This window comes from Lycorma delicatula, chromosome 6 (genome assembly GCF_047948215.1).
Source record: "Lycorma delicatula isolate Av1 chromosome 6, ASM4794821v1, whole genome shotgun sequence".
Classification (NCBI taxonomy): Eukaryota; Metazoa; Arthropoda; class Insecta; order Hemiptera; family Fulgoridae; genus Lycorma; species Lycorma delicatula.
This window is the reverse complement of record NC_134460.1, coordinates 114,840,094-114,858,419: the sequence shown is the minus strand read 5'-3', so window position 1 is coordinate 114,858,419 and position 18,326 is coordinate 114,840,094. Positions and strand designations below refer to the sequence as shown.

Below are 18,326 nucleotides of genomic sequence, written 5' to 3'. Positions count from 1 at the left end.
TAACTTTTTGAAAGTTGCCATTCTCCTTTGTAATAACTAAAAATCTCGGTTTGGGAGGAATGTTTCCAAACAAAGACTTTCTCAATTCCTTACTGTTTTTGTCAGCATCTCTCTTAATTTTATCTGACTCCTTGCTCTTTTTCCTCTTCGCTTGTGGCGAATCGGAGGATTCTAAACGAGGGTGTTTACGTGCACCCTCTGCCACGTTTGATTGTTTAATATTCATGAACGGTGGATCCCTTCTGTAGCAAGGCTAGCCGCCGGGGTACACCCCCACTCCAGGGCTACTAACCTTGGAGGTCCGATCCGGTACTCCGGTGGAACCGGCATATGTCCTGGCAGAGAGAGGATGCGCAGTCTCTGCACTGACTCCAGGCTCCTACTCACCGAAGCTTTCAGAGCTCCCATGCACCGACATACATGGGCACCATTGCTACATGCTTGCCATCGCAGGGGGCGCGTGGACAACGGAAGGGTCTCCGTTACACCTGCAATAACATTGACCCTGGCCGCCACATCGCCAGCTCTAAAAGTGGTATTAGTCCATTTCCAAAATCGTTTATTATTCCATATCCTGCAGGTAGCCAAAAATCCAGTCCGTTTAGAGACCTGAAGTTGGAAACAGGTCAAAAGAAAAGCATATCCGAGGAATTTACTCGGAGCCCCGTTAGCCACCTATATGTGTTGTACATAAGTACAGCTGTTACCGCCCTGAATGTGAAACGTTTATGTTGTGTTTCGGACGTGGGGATTACCTACCTCAGGGCCCTATTTTATTATTTATCTATTTTATAGATTTTATTATTTAAAAATTAGCGTTAAAACAATAATTATAAGTGTAAGTACCTATAAATTGTTATTAAATAAACCTATTTTCGGAAAAATTTTGTGTCTTTAAAAACTTTGAAATTTTGTAAATTGTAATTTTTGACTCTTCCGACTCAAAAGGTTGCCGACCCCTGTTTTAAGCTAATTATAATAATTTTCTTTTTGCATAGCATCATTCATCTCGCAGTATACTAATAAATAACTAATCTTAATTTTGTTTTCGATAAAGGAATTTTTATCGTTTTCCTTTTTGGCAATTAATTTACAAAATATAATTATTTACGTAAAAAATTACAAAAAAACGCATGAAGTGTTTTCCGATTTCTCTGGAATCGGACAACACTTAGTTTGGGTTTTTAAATTCAGTACAAAATAAATGAAATCGACTGCGCACTAAATTACTAGAATAAAAAAAACGAAACGAGTTGAAAGTGCATCGATGTCAATAGTTTACTTTCGATCATTTTAATTATTATAGTATAAACCACTATGAGTATTTTTTATTTTAAGTAAATTAAAATTATTTTCATTTTCCAAAGGTCTAAATTTATTGTTCTAAAAACAGAAAAAATAAATTTCCAACAAATATTCGAAAATTCCACCGTTGACATCAATGCACTTTTACCACCCATTTCCTTAAATTTTCTGTCGCAAACGTAATTAAGTGTTCGCGTTCCTTGGGGAGAGCAGCACCACTGAGAAGCGAGCAATCAGTTCATCACATGTGACTACTTTTTGCTTGTATACATCGCATCTCTTCCATCCCCACAAAAAGTAATCTAAGAGAGTAAGGTGATCTAGGTGGCTAATTTACACCGACATCTACGTCTAGGGAATTTAAAAAATATTCTAAGTTTTCAACTCTCATCAAAACTGTACATTTTTATCTAAGAATTGTCTTTATTTCATTCGTAAAATGTGGTGTTGCTCCATCAAGTTGATAATGCACTTCAATCCGTTTCGCAAATGAGAAATCTTTTTTAATCATTGTAAGAAATTCAGTGTTTAAAAATTCCAAATAATTTCTTCCCGTAACACGTTCTAGTATGAAAGAGCCTATTAATTAGAACTGTTTTTAATTTTTACAAATTAACATAATATTAACATACACATAACATTTTTCTGTTTTGCTTTTTATAATGAAAGTTGATTTTATTTATCTTTCATTAACTTAATTACATAAATTTTCTCAAAATTAAATTCTCTACAAGCTTTTAATTTAAAACTTACGCTTGTATTAGTCATTAACAAGTTATTGTACCTCAAATTAAAAAAAAAACTTGTTTTTCGACACGGAATTTTTCTTTTATACCTTGGATATGATAAAAATACGATGGAAGATACATTCTGGGTGAAGTTGTATTAAATTTTTCGGATCAAAAAACATAAGAACTTGTCACGTTTAAACCTTATGAAACGCCTTAAGAATTTCAATTTCACCGGGAGAACTGAAATCCAAGCGAAAGTTTTCGCTAGCCGTAAACTCGCTAACAAAGCGTTTTCGGACATATGTTTGAACGAACTTTTCCCTTATTTTAATATCTAGAATCAGTTCCCAAATTATTTTCCTCCTTATTCATTCCGTACTTAACACTTCAAATGCTGTATCCATATAAAATTATTATTTTGTGTATTCAGTCTAGGTAATAATGATGCATATTAATTGTGACTTCTTTAATAAAAAATAAAAATACGGAATACTTTTGAAGTTGGGTTTATTTTTTAGCGATTTAAGTCTTATTTCTTTTATCGTTTAATTATTTATATCCAAATGTTCGTGAAAGTATAAAAGGCACCCCATTTTAATTGCAAATAACAAGAGCTATATTTTTCTTTTGTCTTATCTTCTTATATCCCTTCTTTATTCATGTTTTCTTTCTTTAAAAAATTTCATTTATTTAACAGCACTTTTAGATATAAATCGTCATTTTAAATGACACATTCAATTTCAATTATCTTTTCAAATCATAATTGTTGCAAAGAATGTTTTTAGTTTTAAATGAAACATCACTCGTAATTTTTATTACGAATATTAATAAGATTTCTTATCTAAAATACAACTATTACATTTCTTTTATTAAAGTATAAAATGTATTAATAACATTTTTTCATAAAAAAAAACTTTATTTTTATTAAATATAAATTAGATGATTTATACTTCATAAAATTATTCTATTACAAAGTTATGAATAGATTCCTGTTAAATATTTATACTTTTTTTATTTACGTAGCTGTAAATGATAAATTCTTGGAAAGTATTCCTTTTAATATCTTTCTTCTTGAGAAATATTAGGCGTAACTCTTATGAATAATCATCTTACAAAGTTATTTCTACAAACGTAATATCTGAATTGCAATTTTTTATGTTGCCTTTCTTTAATACATTATTATTAAGACATTAAAAATCTCCTTCATTTTTCTTTACTTTTAAATTATTTGTTCAATGAATTCCAATGTTGTTTAAATGAAAGGAATAGAATTTAAAAAAATTTTTCAGCTTTATTTCTTATTATTATGTACTTCGTTTGATTATTTATTTGAATTATTTATTGCAAAATTAATTATTTCTTTTTTCATTAATTTTTCTCTGCTGATTTTCTTGTTTACCATCTCAATTTATTCATTGTGAATGCCTTAAAAAACGAAAAGAAGTAATTTTCCTGTATTCTTCGTTGATTTATAAATACTAAATTTTTCATTACTGTTTTTTCGTGGATTCTAATTTTACTAGATCTCGTATTCTCTCAGTTTCCTACTTCAGAACTACCTTAGTGTTTTTACCTCTTTTTCTTTAAATGGATGGTCTTCTAAGTCTGACAGCTCAGCGTTTATCTTTGTCCAGTATACTATGTATGTGAAAACATCTTCTAAGTATTAAATTACTAAGTCTTCTTAAAATATTAAATTAATCTTTACAAAATAATTTTTGTTTATTTACTTTGTAGTAATTTATTTCCTTTGAAAAGTAATTTCATTCTTTTGAAAAGTTTCTTGCGTATTATTTTTTCTTAATAAATATTTTTATTTTAAATTATAATTACCATCCTGGATTTGATCTAATTTTTAAAGTTCATCACTGATTAAATTTACTCACCTTGTTATGAACCGACTACTTTTTCTTCCTTAACACATATGGTAGTGATAGATGGATGGTTCTGTTGTAACTTAAATCATTTATTTTTCATAATATTTTTATTTTTATTTATAAATATTATTAATGATAACTATTCTTTTTTTGTTGAAAACCTTTAAAATACTTATGATTTTTGGAAGTCAACAGAAGAAATATTATTTTTAAAACGTTTCAAGCTGTGTATCATTGGAAATCGTTGTTTACCTACATTACTTACCTACACTTTTAACATTTTTCATGTTTTTTTTTTTTTTTTTTTAGTTCCAAATTTTATTTTCAATCGGTTTAAAGGAGTTTTGAAACTCCACATTAATCAAAACTTGTGATGTGAGGAGAGTTCATACTCCATACTCTGTAGCACAGACCAAACAACAAAAAGGAACCAAAAAAAGAAGGATGGCAAGGAAAAGTGGAATCAAAGTAAACGAAAACACATAAACAGAGAAGATTAAATAGAAATAAAGCACTCAACAGTGTGTGTTACATAAATCACATTATAATAATACAGCCAACATCATAGTCATCATCACTTCTTAATCATATCACAAATCAAATCATTATAAATCACATGGACTCATTAAAATATCGTAGTTGGAAGAATTTAAACCTCCTAACGTCCTCACCGTTGTCCAAGAGGTTATGTTAAGTGGTTTATGGCTAAGTGATAATTTAGGCGTATTTCATACCTAGACCTAAAACATTTTATCTCTTCTCGGAAACTACGTATACCAAAATCTTCATGGATCTCAATATTTTTCGTAAACCCAGCGCCTCTGTGATATACCTCGCCAAATTGCTCTGGAACAGAGCAATTTGTGATTTCGACGTTGCTGTTGCTTCCTGTTTCCCATAGTTCAATACCATAAGCCCATATTTGTTTTAGGGCTTTTGTGAACAATAGGACTTTATTAGATAATGATAGCTGGGACTTCCTGCTCAGAAACTTCGTTTAACTTAAAGTTTAAGTTCGTTAAAATTGTCGTTTGATTGAATTGCTTCCTTTTTTCTAATACATGAACCTTCGATTTCAGACGACGATCCGCGTAAAGGCCCAGGTATTTAACGCTGTTTGTAAGCGGAATTAAAATGACATCCAAGTTGACCCTTGGATAATCTCCTCTCCTCATGGTGAACGTCACGTGCTCGGCTTCGTTTGGTTGATACTTAAACCTCCATTTTCCCAGCTTCTGGTTGACTTGATCCAATTCAGATTTCAAAGTTGCTGAGGTCACATTTGGATTCATATTGACAGTCAGAATAGCCGTATCGTCAGCAAAAGAAACAATAGTAATGATTTAGTTTTGAAGAATATATACAGTTTTTGACCATACTTAACCTGAGAAAATCTTCCATCCATATACCTACGTAGAACTAAGTAATACGGCTGAGGGAGACACTTTTTTAACTTGTATAGTTGACCAGGCAGCCGTATGTTATCAAAAGCCTGATTGACATCCAGAAAGGCAAGCGAACAATACTTTTTCTCCTCAAGGCACTTGCTTACGATATTAAAAAGTATTTGCGTCTGCTCAACAGTGGAATGACCAAGCTGATGGTCGGGAATGAGACAACCTTCCTTTAGAATCGCTTACATCTCCGAAAAAACGATCTTTCAAATATTTTTGGCAACACAGGTAACAGATTTATGGTTCTATACGATGATTCGTCATGCGCCGGCTAGCCCGAATTCGGGACCACAACCATTTGCGAGACCTTCCATTCCATCGGAAAATACATCACTCGTAGTATACTATTTTAAATATGTGCGTTACGTACCGGATGGCTTTAAGAGGAAGCAAAAGAAGCATTTTATTAGTGACTAGGTCAAAACATGGGGCCTTCTTCGCCTTTCCCTCCTTCCTGCTTACCCGCAGTATTTTTTTCGCGGAAAATGGTCTGACTGGAAGACTCAAAGGAAACGGGCTGTCTAAGAATCCAAGATTTCATCCTTTCCAGCAATCTGTACAAGTGATTGAAATATTTTGCAGTGAAAAGCAGCAAATCGGTTAGTCTTTTCTCCGTCACTCCGAGCCCACGATCCATCCGAAACCTTCAAAGAAGGAAACGTGAGTGGAGGAGTCTTTTAAAGGTTCTTTTTAGCCCTTCGAAGGGAATAACCGTCTTTAAGTGATCGTATTTTTTATACGTGATTATATCATTTTCTTAAAGTATTCCGTATAATTTATTATCAACGGTTATATCATTCTTTTAAGTACAATATTTAATATGATTTAAAATTGTTTCTTTAGTTCAACCTGATTTTAAATATACCCTTTCATCAGATTATTTAATTGAATCCACTCATGCAACCTCCTAATTTTGTGAATATATTTGGTGTCATCTCTAAAATATAAAATCAAACGGAGGCCGACAAACATACACACATATCATACATAAATATACTTTATTAAAAAAACATTTTACTCGTCTTCAAAACTTTAAGAGCAATTAAAGTCCCAGAGGCTATTTATTGACCGATTGCATTTTGGTGAATTTTATATCTTAATTTTTAACCAATTTTACTTGAATTTTATTCTGTTTGTACAATAAAAAACCGATATTTTCAGTTGTTAAAATCGCATTGAGGCAGTAATATAAAGGGTAATGTTTATAATATCCTTAATTATTCAAATATCTTTATTTTTACTTATAATATTTGTATAAGGAACTCATCCATCCCTAAAGGGGATTATAGGTGAGATAAAAGTAGGATATTAAAAATGTTTGAGGATTAATATGTACAAAAATAATTTCTTTTGTCAAATTCTTTTTATTTTTAAGAATAAAATTAGAGCAATTAAATTTCACTTTTTGTCACAGATGAATATTGTTAATTTCAATTTACAAATGTAAATATATTATTTGTGATAGAGTAATTTTATAAATATTAACAGATTACTGTCTGTAGTTTCTTTTAACAACAAACATTTAGTTAAATAATCGTAGTCTTGTACTTATATTACGTCAGGCTGTAGCAACTAACGTAAACTAGCAAGCTGCAAACTGTATGTACACTCCTGTCATATTTCCCTTGTGGAATTACCAAACTTATTTCAAAGTGTAATCCATCTTGTAAAGTTCGTCAATTTGTATATTAATACAAGAAAACGCTAAACAAGTTGCTCAATTAAGATTCTTGTAACACTAACATCATGAAAACTAACATTACAGTAAGTTTTTTTGAATGTTCGAGCTGATTTTCAAAATATCTTAATATTTTATATTAATAATAAATAATTGCGTATTATATTATTGCATAATTAATATTATTAAAGTTGTTTCTTTTAAAAAAGACATTTAATGTTTGATTCCTTCCCATTTAATTATTTAGTAAAAAAAGCTCGTGTGTACTTATGTACTCACGTAAGAAGTTATACTTCTTTGGCGTGAATAAAATAAGAATTTTTTTACGCAATCAAACAAATTTGAACCGAGTCTCAAACGATCGATAGACAACATTAAAACATTAAATACTATGAATAAAAGTTTGAATAAATAACAGTTAAATTAAATATAAAAAACTAAATTAAATTTTAAAAAATTAAATAATATTTATTTTATACAGTTTAAAAAGTATTGAAGTGTTCGTTGTCATATAAAATAAAGTTAATCAAATATATTTTGATTAGTTTAGTTCCACTAATTCTTCGGATAACGATTGAATAGGCACGAGGGTTATGAGCGGCTTAAGATAAGAAAAATACGATACAAATAGTTTTATTTTATAATAGTGTATTTTATCAAAAAATTGTTTTTGGTAAATTTAAAATTATTTATTAAAATTCAAGAACTTATTTGGTGTGTGCTATTTTCTGTGTCATTAAAAAATATAATTTTACTTATAAAAAGTAATAGTTACATAAATATAACCTCAAATCTTGATACACAATTTTCACAAAAAAGTGAATATATGCTGCAATATAAATAAAGTTTTATGAATATGAACAATAATATTCACAGTTTAAAATATCCGTCTTCAGAAATCCATATATATAAATATATATTTATTACGACTCAATATCTGTTATGTTTACAACTCGTGCTAATTGCATTGAACGTCTGACTGAATTAGACACTGCAAACTGATCCACTTGGGCCTGCCCAAATCTTCATGGTGTGTTACATCGGCGCGCGCAACTTCCGTAATTTGCTGAAAATACATTCTGGTCAGTATCTCCTAACGCGCCAAAAGAGATGTAACATCAAAAATAATTTTTTAATGTTCTAAAATATTAAAATTTTATCTTTTATGATTAAACATAAATATAGTCTTGGTAGTTTAGGGAATAATTTTTAAATCTATTTTTTTTTTTTACCGGTCTTTTATTTTTGTTTGTTATAACTGACAGTTATTTCAGATCAATAGGATTAAAAAATTATGAATTTGGACTGAAATGATTACAAGCTGAATATCAGTTTTACCATGAAAATTAGCCTACTTATTTTTTTTTTTAATTTATTATAATTATAACTCTTAATATTTCTATTTATAGATAAGTTAACATAAACAAAAACAAAATATTGGTACAATTTAATTAATTAACCTAAAACACTAACAATAAAATACAAACAAGAACAAGAAAAGTTGCAATGTTGCTTGGTCTGTTAGTTATATTTATTTACATCAATGAAGTATTTAGGGTGACAACTCACCATAGCCTACTTATCTTTGATTAGAAGTATCAGTATTTGTTTGTTAAAAAGTAACAATATTGATTGCTGATTATACTCATTTTCATATTCTTTCAACCTGTTTTTATTCTGATTTCTTATTAAAATAATTAAAGAAAAGTTTTGCTACCATCAAATTTGAATAATATAAAAAACCATGTAGGTGTAATTTGAACTAGATATTTTATTATGGAACCAATTTATTCCTTATGTAAATTTTTTGTCGTTTCATAAAACATTAAATTTAGTTACAATTATGAGAGATATTTACCGTTTTTTAGATGATTAATTACTCAGATAATTTTAGTGTTTATGCTCGGGAGTAAAATATGGAAAATTTTTAACGAATTATAAATACAAATCAGACCAGACTGTGATTCAAACCCGAGACTTACAAGCTGAATTGCTAGAACTCCGAAGTTAATAGGACGTTTAGATTGTCGACGAACAATCAGGTCGACAGTTTAGCGGGCCGTCAGATTGGTGTGAAGGTCGACAGTTTAACGCTAAAATCATCCAAGTTGAACTAAATTCATCCAAAATCAGTCTTGTAAAACTAAAAAAAATTGATGTGGACACCACATGACTTCCTTGTACGGCTATTAAATTGCATATACACAGTTTTTTTAAATGAAAAGTACATAAAATTTTATTACATTAATAACTTTTGATATTTTTTCATGTTTTTTTTTAATTGTTATTATTGAATTATTATTTCTTGTAAATTTTTTAATACTATCAGAGATTAATAATTATTTATAAAACAATATTTTAATTTTAAAAAAAAGTTAAAAAAGTAGATGAAGTCGGATTTGAACCGATGTGCCTTCACCTTGTAAGATCTAAATATTTCATAAATTACAATTTTATTTGGCTAAAATACAGTTTTTTTTGGAGATTTTGGGCTTTTTGGACACTTTTGGTCCTGTTGATTTCCATCAAAAGGGGAAGTCCACAACTAGATGTTACAACAGTCCTAAATCCAACATTTTAACATTCTACGGTTAGTCGTTTTTGAGTTATGCGAGATACACACGTACGTAAAAACGTCACGCCGAAACTAGTCAAAATGGATTCAGGGATGGTCAAAATGGACACTTCCATTGAAATCTGACAATCGAAATTTTTCGCGATTATATTTTCTTTACTTTGTACAAGGAAGTAATAATTCTCAAAAATGTAATTAACTGACGTATTAATTTATTTGATGTACATTTTAATATTTCCACATTTTTTCTGATACTTTCAGATTTGAATCCTGAATTTAAACCAGAAACTTTCTACATCATATTATCACATTCAAGCTAGAGATAATCATTAATAAACGGACAACAGTTAATTTAAAAAATATATATATATAAATATTTAAAATCAATCTCATTCATACACAAATGAAAAATTTTAACAATAAAATATATACTGATTTTATTTATTTTTTATGTGTTAATTAATCAATTTAATAAGATTTATTTATTCATGTATGTTATTTTTACTTAAAAAATTAAATTTAAAATTATAATAATATTTTTTATAGATATAAATAAGTTTATTGGTTTCTATCTAATACACCCATTTCGTCTATTAGAAGATTTATAATGTGTAAGATCTTAAATCTTACACATTATAAATCTTCTAATAGATATTATTGGAATTTATAATACTGTAATAGGGCTACAATCAATACCTACGAGGTGAATTAAGCGATGCCGGCCTCCGTGGCACGAGTGGTAGCATTTCGGCTATTCATTCCCCGGGTTCGAATCCCGGTTAGGCATGGATGTTCACATGCTACAAATCATTCATCTCATCCTCTGAAGCAGTACCTAACGGTGGTTCCGGAGGTTAAAAAAAAAATAAAAGATAATCACAATGTTTTACTTCTGCGCGCTACGGTTTTTTTTTTTTTTTAACTACGTTCGTCTTTATCCTACGCAGTGGCAGGATTTAATTCGCAATGTATATATTATAGTCATATTTGACGTGTAGTAGAAATTTGGTAGCCGATTAATTAAGAAGGATTTTATTATGATTGGCGATTTATTTTGTTTTAAAATGAAAGAGTAAAAGATTTCAATAAAATTTTTGGGTTAAAAATGGAATAAATTTTGTAATGCGATAAATATGTTATAGAAGGAATTTAGTGAGAATATTATGTCAATACCAATGGTTTATGAGTGGTACAAACAATTTCGAGAAGGCTATACAATAAAGATGTTGAAGAAGGCAAAAGGGTTGGACGTCCTAACTTATCAACTGATGAAAAATAATCGATATAATAAAGAATATCTTGATTGTTAATCATGAAGTCATATTACAGAGATGCGACTTTCTTATGGATTGTGTCATTTTGGATATGAAATGAATAGTTGCAAAGTTTTTTCAGAAGAGTTGTAATTTTCACTAAAGATACATTACAGAGTAACGAATCGTGGGTGGTATGCGGTTATGATTTCAAAACAAAAATCCAGTTCTGAAAAGCTTCCTGAAAAACCAAGACCGAAAAAAGCACGCCGAGTTCGATTGAATGTTAAAAATGTCCTCTTTATTATTTTTTAGATTATAATGTAATTACGAATTCTTATCACAGTTTTGCGCCGTTTACGTGATACAATCGGAAGAAAAACTACAACAAATTTTTATTTTTCCTAATATGTACGTTACAATCTGTTCAACAGAAAAATACCCTATCACCGGCTGAATGAGTTGAGGATAATATGTATTACATGTAAATGAAGTGGGTCTTGTACAGACTCAGGCTGACCGTTCCTGAGATGTGTGGTTAACTAAATCTCATCAACCAAAATACACCGGTATCCACTAGATTCAAAACCAAATAAAAGCAACCAACCTTTAATAGAATTTGAATATAAGAACCTTCGACTTCGAAAATCAGCTCTTAAACAAGTGATTTCTGAAGAAGAGTTTACCATTAGAACGGCCCGGTGGGCTTACCATAATAAATCTGGCAAAGAATTATTAGACCTTGCACCTTGATAACACTCCAGCACACTTATCACTGTTAATTCGTTTTTATTTATTAAAAAAATAACATCATACTGATGCCGCAACTTCCATATTCTCCAGACAAGCAGTATGCAATTTTTCCTTGCTCCCACTGACTAAGAGATTGTTATTAAAAGGACAATTTGGGACGATAGCTGTGAAATTAAGAAAAACTCTGATGTGGACAACACATGACCTTCTTGTACGCCCATTAAATTACATTTACACATTTTTCTTTAAATGAAAAGTACATAAAATTTTATTTCATTAAAACTTTCTGATATTTTTTAATTTTTTTTTCGTTATTTAATTATTATTCATCATATTTTTTTTACAGTGATAGGTTCATAATTATTAATAAATCAATATATTTAAATTATAAAAAAAAATACAAAAAAAAAGGAGATGGTAGTCTGATTCGAGCCGATGTGCCTTACCCTAAGATCGAAATATTTTATTAATTAAAATTTTATTTGGCTATAACTTTGGAACCGATGAAGATAAGTACCACTTATCAATTAGGGCTTACTACTGCAATTACAAAAAAGGCCAAAATCCAAATTTGTTTGGATTTTAGGCTTTTTTGGACACTTTTGATTCAGTCGATTGCAATCAAAAGGGAAGGTGCACAACTAGATGTTACAACAGACCTAAATCCAAAATTTCAACATTCTACGGCTAATAGTTTTTGAATTATGTGAGATTCATGCGTAAGTACAGACGTCATGCCGAAATTAGTCAAAATGGATTCAGGGATGGTCAAAATGGATATTTCCGTTGAAATCTAGAAACCGAGAATTTACGCGATCACAGTATTTCCTTAACATCAAACAAGAAAGCAAAAATCGCTTAGTGAATTTACGGTTACACGAAAAATGCTTTCCATAAATATTTTGAGGATTAGAAGAAACAATGGAACAAGTGTCGCATATCTGTAAGACTAATTTGAAGAGTATAATATTATTATAACAGAATAAGTAATTTTTTTTTTTTAATAAAAATAAAAATTCTCGTTATTTTTTTTATTACGCCTCGTCTAAATGTATTTTTAATTTATTTTCATAATTTTAACGAAATGGGAACTAGAGCCTACATCGAATATTATAAACATGCCATAAAACTGTATTTGGTAAACCTTTCTTGTGGCAACATAAATAAGTTTAGCTTAAAAAAAATCCTTTTAGAAAATAACAAACTCGGAAAGTTTATTATTATACACGTAACTAACCGCTAATTAGAAAACTCCTACATTAAAAAACTTCTTGACAAGTGTTAAACCATAATTTTGATTTTATGACAGTAGATTTTAATTATAGTTAGAATTAAGCGTATACGAAAAAATGAATATATCGCTTTGTTTTATTTTTTTATTTCCTTATTTATTTATTTTTACACAAAGATGTCCGGAGAGTTGATACATTTTTAAAAAGATTAAAATAGAATGTAATTTTTCATAGATTTTTTGCATTTTTGCCTTTTTTTATTGACTTCTTTGTACCTGAGTACTTTTCCATTATTCAGATTTTTTTAAGCAAATCAGTATATTGTCTTTTAACCATTTCAGGGTTAAAAACATGATATTCATTAAATTGTTTTCTAAGACAAAAAAGCGTCTGTTATGAAAATATATTTAATCATTTTACAGATAATTTAATTACTCTTTAATAATTATTTAATTTCTAAACGCTTTGATAATATTTGCGCAGTTATATTAAATATTTCTTTATTTCTAACTCGGATAATTATTTTTTCTAAACATCATGTTTATCTTTACATACCCATGAATCCCTAGCTAGTAACGTTTCATAGTCAATATCTTAAATCGTCTTTATTCGTATTTGTCTTAAACTTTAAATGAGTTATAACTTAATTGCCTCCTTTTGATAGGATACCGTTACAAGACGGGATCGTTCTCAATTAAATATTACTTCTCATACTCCACTTTTATAATCAGTAATAACTTTTTGCTTCACTCTTTAATCATGTACTCAGAGCTTCAAATTTCTTAGATTTCATGTTCAGATGCCATTCGAAGACATTTTCCACTGAATTTTTTAAAATAGCTATCTCCACTATATTACTTGTTTATTGACTCTTATTAATAAAATCAGACGCTAGCGTACTTAAAAAATTAAATAAAAAAGATTTTAAAAGCATAAAATACAAAAAATAAAAACAAAAATTTATGTATGTTACTGTATATGGAAACTCAGAAAACAAATACTTCCTGCTGTTGACGTAAAAGAACTGAATGCTTCAGTATTACAGCTATTTATAAAAATCTGAAGTGGACAACACATGACTTTCTCGTATGCCTATTAACAATCACATCTACTCATTAAAAAAAATTAAAAGTTATTATTCATGGTAATGTTTTTTTTTTTACGATTGGAGGTTAATTATTAAAAAATCAATTTATATAAATTAAAGAAAAAATAGTTAAAAACAAAAGAGAGGAGATGAAGTCTGATTCGAGCCGATGTGCCTTCTCCTAAGATCCAAATACTTCATTAATTAAAATTCTATTTGGCTATGGCTATAACTGGAACCAATGAAAATAAGTAGTTCATATGATATATCGTTGAAAATATTACAATGAAAGCTTATGACTGCAGTTATGGAAAAATTCAAAATTCAAATGTTTTTTGGATTTTGGGCTTTTTTTGGACACTTTCGGTTCATTCAATCACTTTCTGTTTTTGGATTTTGGGCTTTTGTGGACACTTTCAGTTCAGTCAGTCACTTTCGATTGCAATCAAAAGGGGAGGTGCACAACTGGATGTTATAGCGGTCCTAAATCCAAAATTTTGACATCCTACGGATAACTGCTTTGAGTTATGTGAGATATATATATATACGTGCATACGTACAGACGTCACGGGGAAACTAGACAAATTTGATTCAGAGATGGTCAAAATGGATATTTCCGCTAAAATTTGGTAACTGAAATTTTCCGTGATCACAATACTTCCTTCACTTCGTACAAGGAAGTAAAAATAAAATTCTCAAGTTACTTAATTCTTAATATTTTTTTTTCTTTTCTTTCTGATATGCACTTTCGCAGAGAGATAGATTTAAATTTTATTACTCAACGACGCAGAGATCGCAGCAAAAGGTCTTTAAATAAAAGTAAAGAAGGTAAAAGAAAATTGAACGTTAAGTACATTTAAAATTTTGTTTTTTGTAAGTGATTTTATTCTGATGTTATGTTGCAATTTTCTAGATTATATACTAAATTAATAAATTATATCCAGATTTATTTATTGTTACAATTTTTTTTTTTGTAAAGTAAGTTTAAATTATTGTTTTGTTTTTATTTGTAAAGAAACACTGAAAATATATATATAAGTCGTATAAATATATACTAAAAGTCTTACGTAGGCTTCCATTAAATTTGTTAAATTAACATAGAAGATAATTAAGGAGTTGCAATTTATTCTTAAACATATTTTATTTATTTTATAAATAATTAAAATTTGAAGAAAAACCCAACTGGTTTTTCTTGAATATTACTTCATTTTTACTTCTGCGACTGAATTTTTCACATCATGCAGGAGATAAGGGATTCCAGTGTTAACATGGTGACAGCCATAATGTCAACGCTAGTCACCGCTGGCAAGTCTTTCAAGCTTTGTATAAACAAACACATATATATTTACATTTTTGCTGAAGGGTTTTTTAAACTTTTTTTTATACTATTATTGCGTACTAGACTTAATTGATAGACATTTTTAATCTGACTCGAGTCTAGTTCAGTTGAAACAGTGAGATTTATACAATGTATATATCAACAGAGGATGAACTTGTTAAATACGCGCAAATAAGTTTTTATTACATGTGGCAATATACGAACAATACACTCATACATCAACACACTGAGTAATAAATAATATTTCTTGCTGTTGTCAAAAAAAAAGCTTTATTTGTAACATAACCTTAATAAAAATATTTAAATGCAAATGAAATAATTTATAAGAATTATAAATTATTATATTACTTATTCTGTATACCTTTATAATAATTAAAAGGAACTAGCTATTTGAAAATTAGGAGTTCTTAAAAATTAATTTTTATACCTGTAAGTACAGTTAATTTTCCAAGTAAAAATAGAAGTGAGAGTTTCAGATTGGATAACAAATCATCATTCAATTTTATATTTATTTCATAACTAAATTAACTATACTCTGCATTAAAAATAATTTTGTGCAATCTTCATACTTAGTATACATGAAGAAAAGATTGTTCGTGTTAAATAAACAACAAATAAAAACGATAAAGATTTTTTTTTCTCATAAATCGGACATTTATAATCGGTTCTGATTAAGGGATCTCAAATAAAATGCATTAAAAAAAGCACATGAAGAGGAGTTTCCGGCATACACTCTCAATCTATATAAATAAAAATGTAATTGTTCGTTTGTTAAAAATCTTAAAACTCCGAAATTTCTTCACCGACTGCTTTGAAATTTTGACCCAACGTTGCATTCGAATACGCGCGTGTTTTTATATACCTACTATTATATACTAATTTTACCTGTCACAGGTAATAGCATGCTTTTTTGAAAAACAGCGTTATCTGTTGGACGTAAAAGCAACACACGCTATACTAAATATTTTACGATTCCATTTTAATGTTTCCGATATGTGTGTTGGCTATAGACTAAAAAACTAGTGGCCCGATTTACGCGCTGGAAAAAGGGAGAAGGGAAAAATCGGAAAAGGGAAAAAACGAAAAAGGTAAAACGGAAGAAGGGGAAAATGGAAAAAATAAAAAAGGGAAAACGAGGGAAAGAAAAAGTAAAGGAGAAAAAGGAAAAGGGGAAAGAGGTGAAAAAGGATGAAGGAAAGAGAAATGGGGGAGGAAAAGGGGAAAGGGAATATGGTAAAAATTAAAATGAGAAAAGGGGGAAAATGAGAAAGGGAAAAAGGGTAAGGTTAAATTTTATGAAGTTCCGTAATGTTCATGTTTTATCAACCTTTCAATTGTATTCATTTAATATATATATATATACATATATATATATATATGTACACACACACACACATACTCAAATCTAGCAATAGCGAAGAATTTCCGTGTCTGCTAGTACATATATATAACAATTTATTTTAAACAAACACACTTGCATTAGTTTGGATCACAAAAAATCAAGAGATCACAATAATCTAGTGAAAAACAAACCAGAAAAGAATCCGCAACATTATTAAAAATAAAGAGAGATAAATAGAATAACTGCAAAACAAGTTCATGGAAAGAAGAAGAAGGACGCTAGGTGATCACTAAGGATAAAATCATTTATTACATGTCTGATGCCTAACCAGTTCAAGTATCATTCAACTATCCCAAGTCCAGCACGTGTTGGCATTTCAGCCGCTGGACATCTTCACTCTTGTCTAGGAGATTAATTGCTAGAAAGTTCATGTTTCTGTCTAATCACTTAAACTGTACAATTTGATATCACGAAGAAAAGGCAATCCAAGGTAGTCGTGAATTTCCTATATCCAAGGGAACCACTGTGCCTCTGCAATGGATATCACCAACTTGTTCTGAAAACTTTTATAATCTCAACGTTACATTTGCACGTCGTTCCCCATAGCTGCATTTCATATTTTCAAACCGGTTTTTGGATCACTTTGTATATCAAATTTTTTTGGACAACAAGTCCGAGTTTCTACCGAACAAGCCTCTTATATTAGATGTTAAGTTGCTTCCTTCTTTTTTTTACGCGGTACTTCCGCGTTAAACAACTATCAAGGTGGAGCACAAGGTATCAAACCCGGTCTGAATGTACGATGACGACCACGTTCAGATGGACTTCAGGACAGTCACGGGTCCTCAATGCAAACGTAATGTGACGTGACTTACACGGAATTTACTTGTATCCTCCATTTTGCTAGCCACTCGATGATCAGATCTAATACCTGATATCAGATCTAAGTACCTTTGTTAATGCCAAGCGTCAATGGCTAGAGTCGTATCGTCAGCAAACAAGACGTCGAAATCAGTAAAATAAATAGCGACGTTACTTTGTCATGTATCCTAAATTATCAGGAGATTGTTGTACATGTAGAATAAATTCTGAGCCTGAAGAAGACTGTAAAAAAAATGATGGTTTTAACCGATTATTATAATAATCGAATAATAATTCCAAAATTGTAACTACACTACTTCCTTTTAGAGAACTGAGAATTTGGTAATCCGATTACAGAGGACTTACTTCAGTCGTTAATGAGAGGAATACTAAAACATATCCTTTCCGAAGCACAAAAAAAAGCTGTAAATTTATTGTACATATTTCTGTGTAAATTAATTTATATAAAAAACAAATTTTAAAACTAAATTTCTTTTTTCAGGTCAGTATCGGTCACCTAGAATCACAGAGCACCCAGCTGATATGGTGGTGCCAAAAAATGAACCAGTAACATTAAACTGTAAAGCAGAAGGGCGTCCAGATCCAACAATTGAGTGGTGGAAAGATGGTGCTCCTCTTGAAGTATCACCGAATTCGCATCGCGTTTTACTTCCAGCCGGTTCTCTTTTCTTCTTAAGAGCATTACATGGCAAAAAAGAGCATGATGATGGTGTGTACTGGTGTGTCGCTAGAAATATCGCTGGATCAGCTACTAGTCGAAATGCTACATTACAGGTTGCCGGTAAGTAATAAAGATTTTAATTAAAATTATAAAATTG

At 29.9% G+C, this 18,326-nt stretch overlaps 1 protein-coding gene across 1 annotated transcript in view; it reads left to right on the top strand.

Moving 5' to 3' along the window:
* Positions 1 to 18,326, top strand: part of LOC142326916 (roundabout homolog 2-like) — a 677,975-nt gene that overhangs the window by 331,122 nt on the left and 328,527 nt on the right. Inside the window, exon 2 of the mRNA XM_075369647.1 lies at positions 17,990 to 18,289. Within this exon, the coding sequence (XP_075225762.1) occupies positions 17,990 to 18,289 (300 nt within the window). The remainder of the gene's footprint in view (positions 1 to 17,989; positions 18,290 to 18,326) is intronic.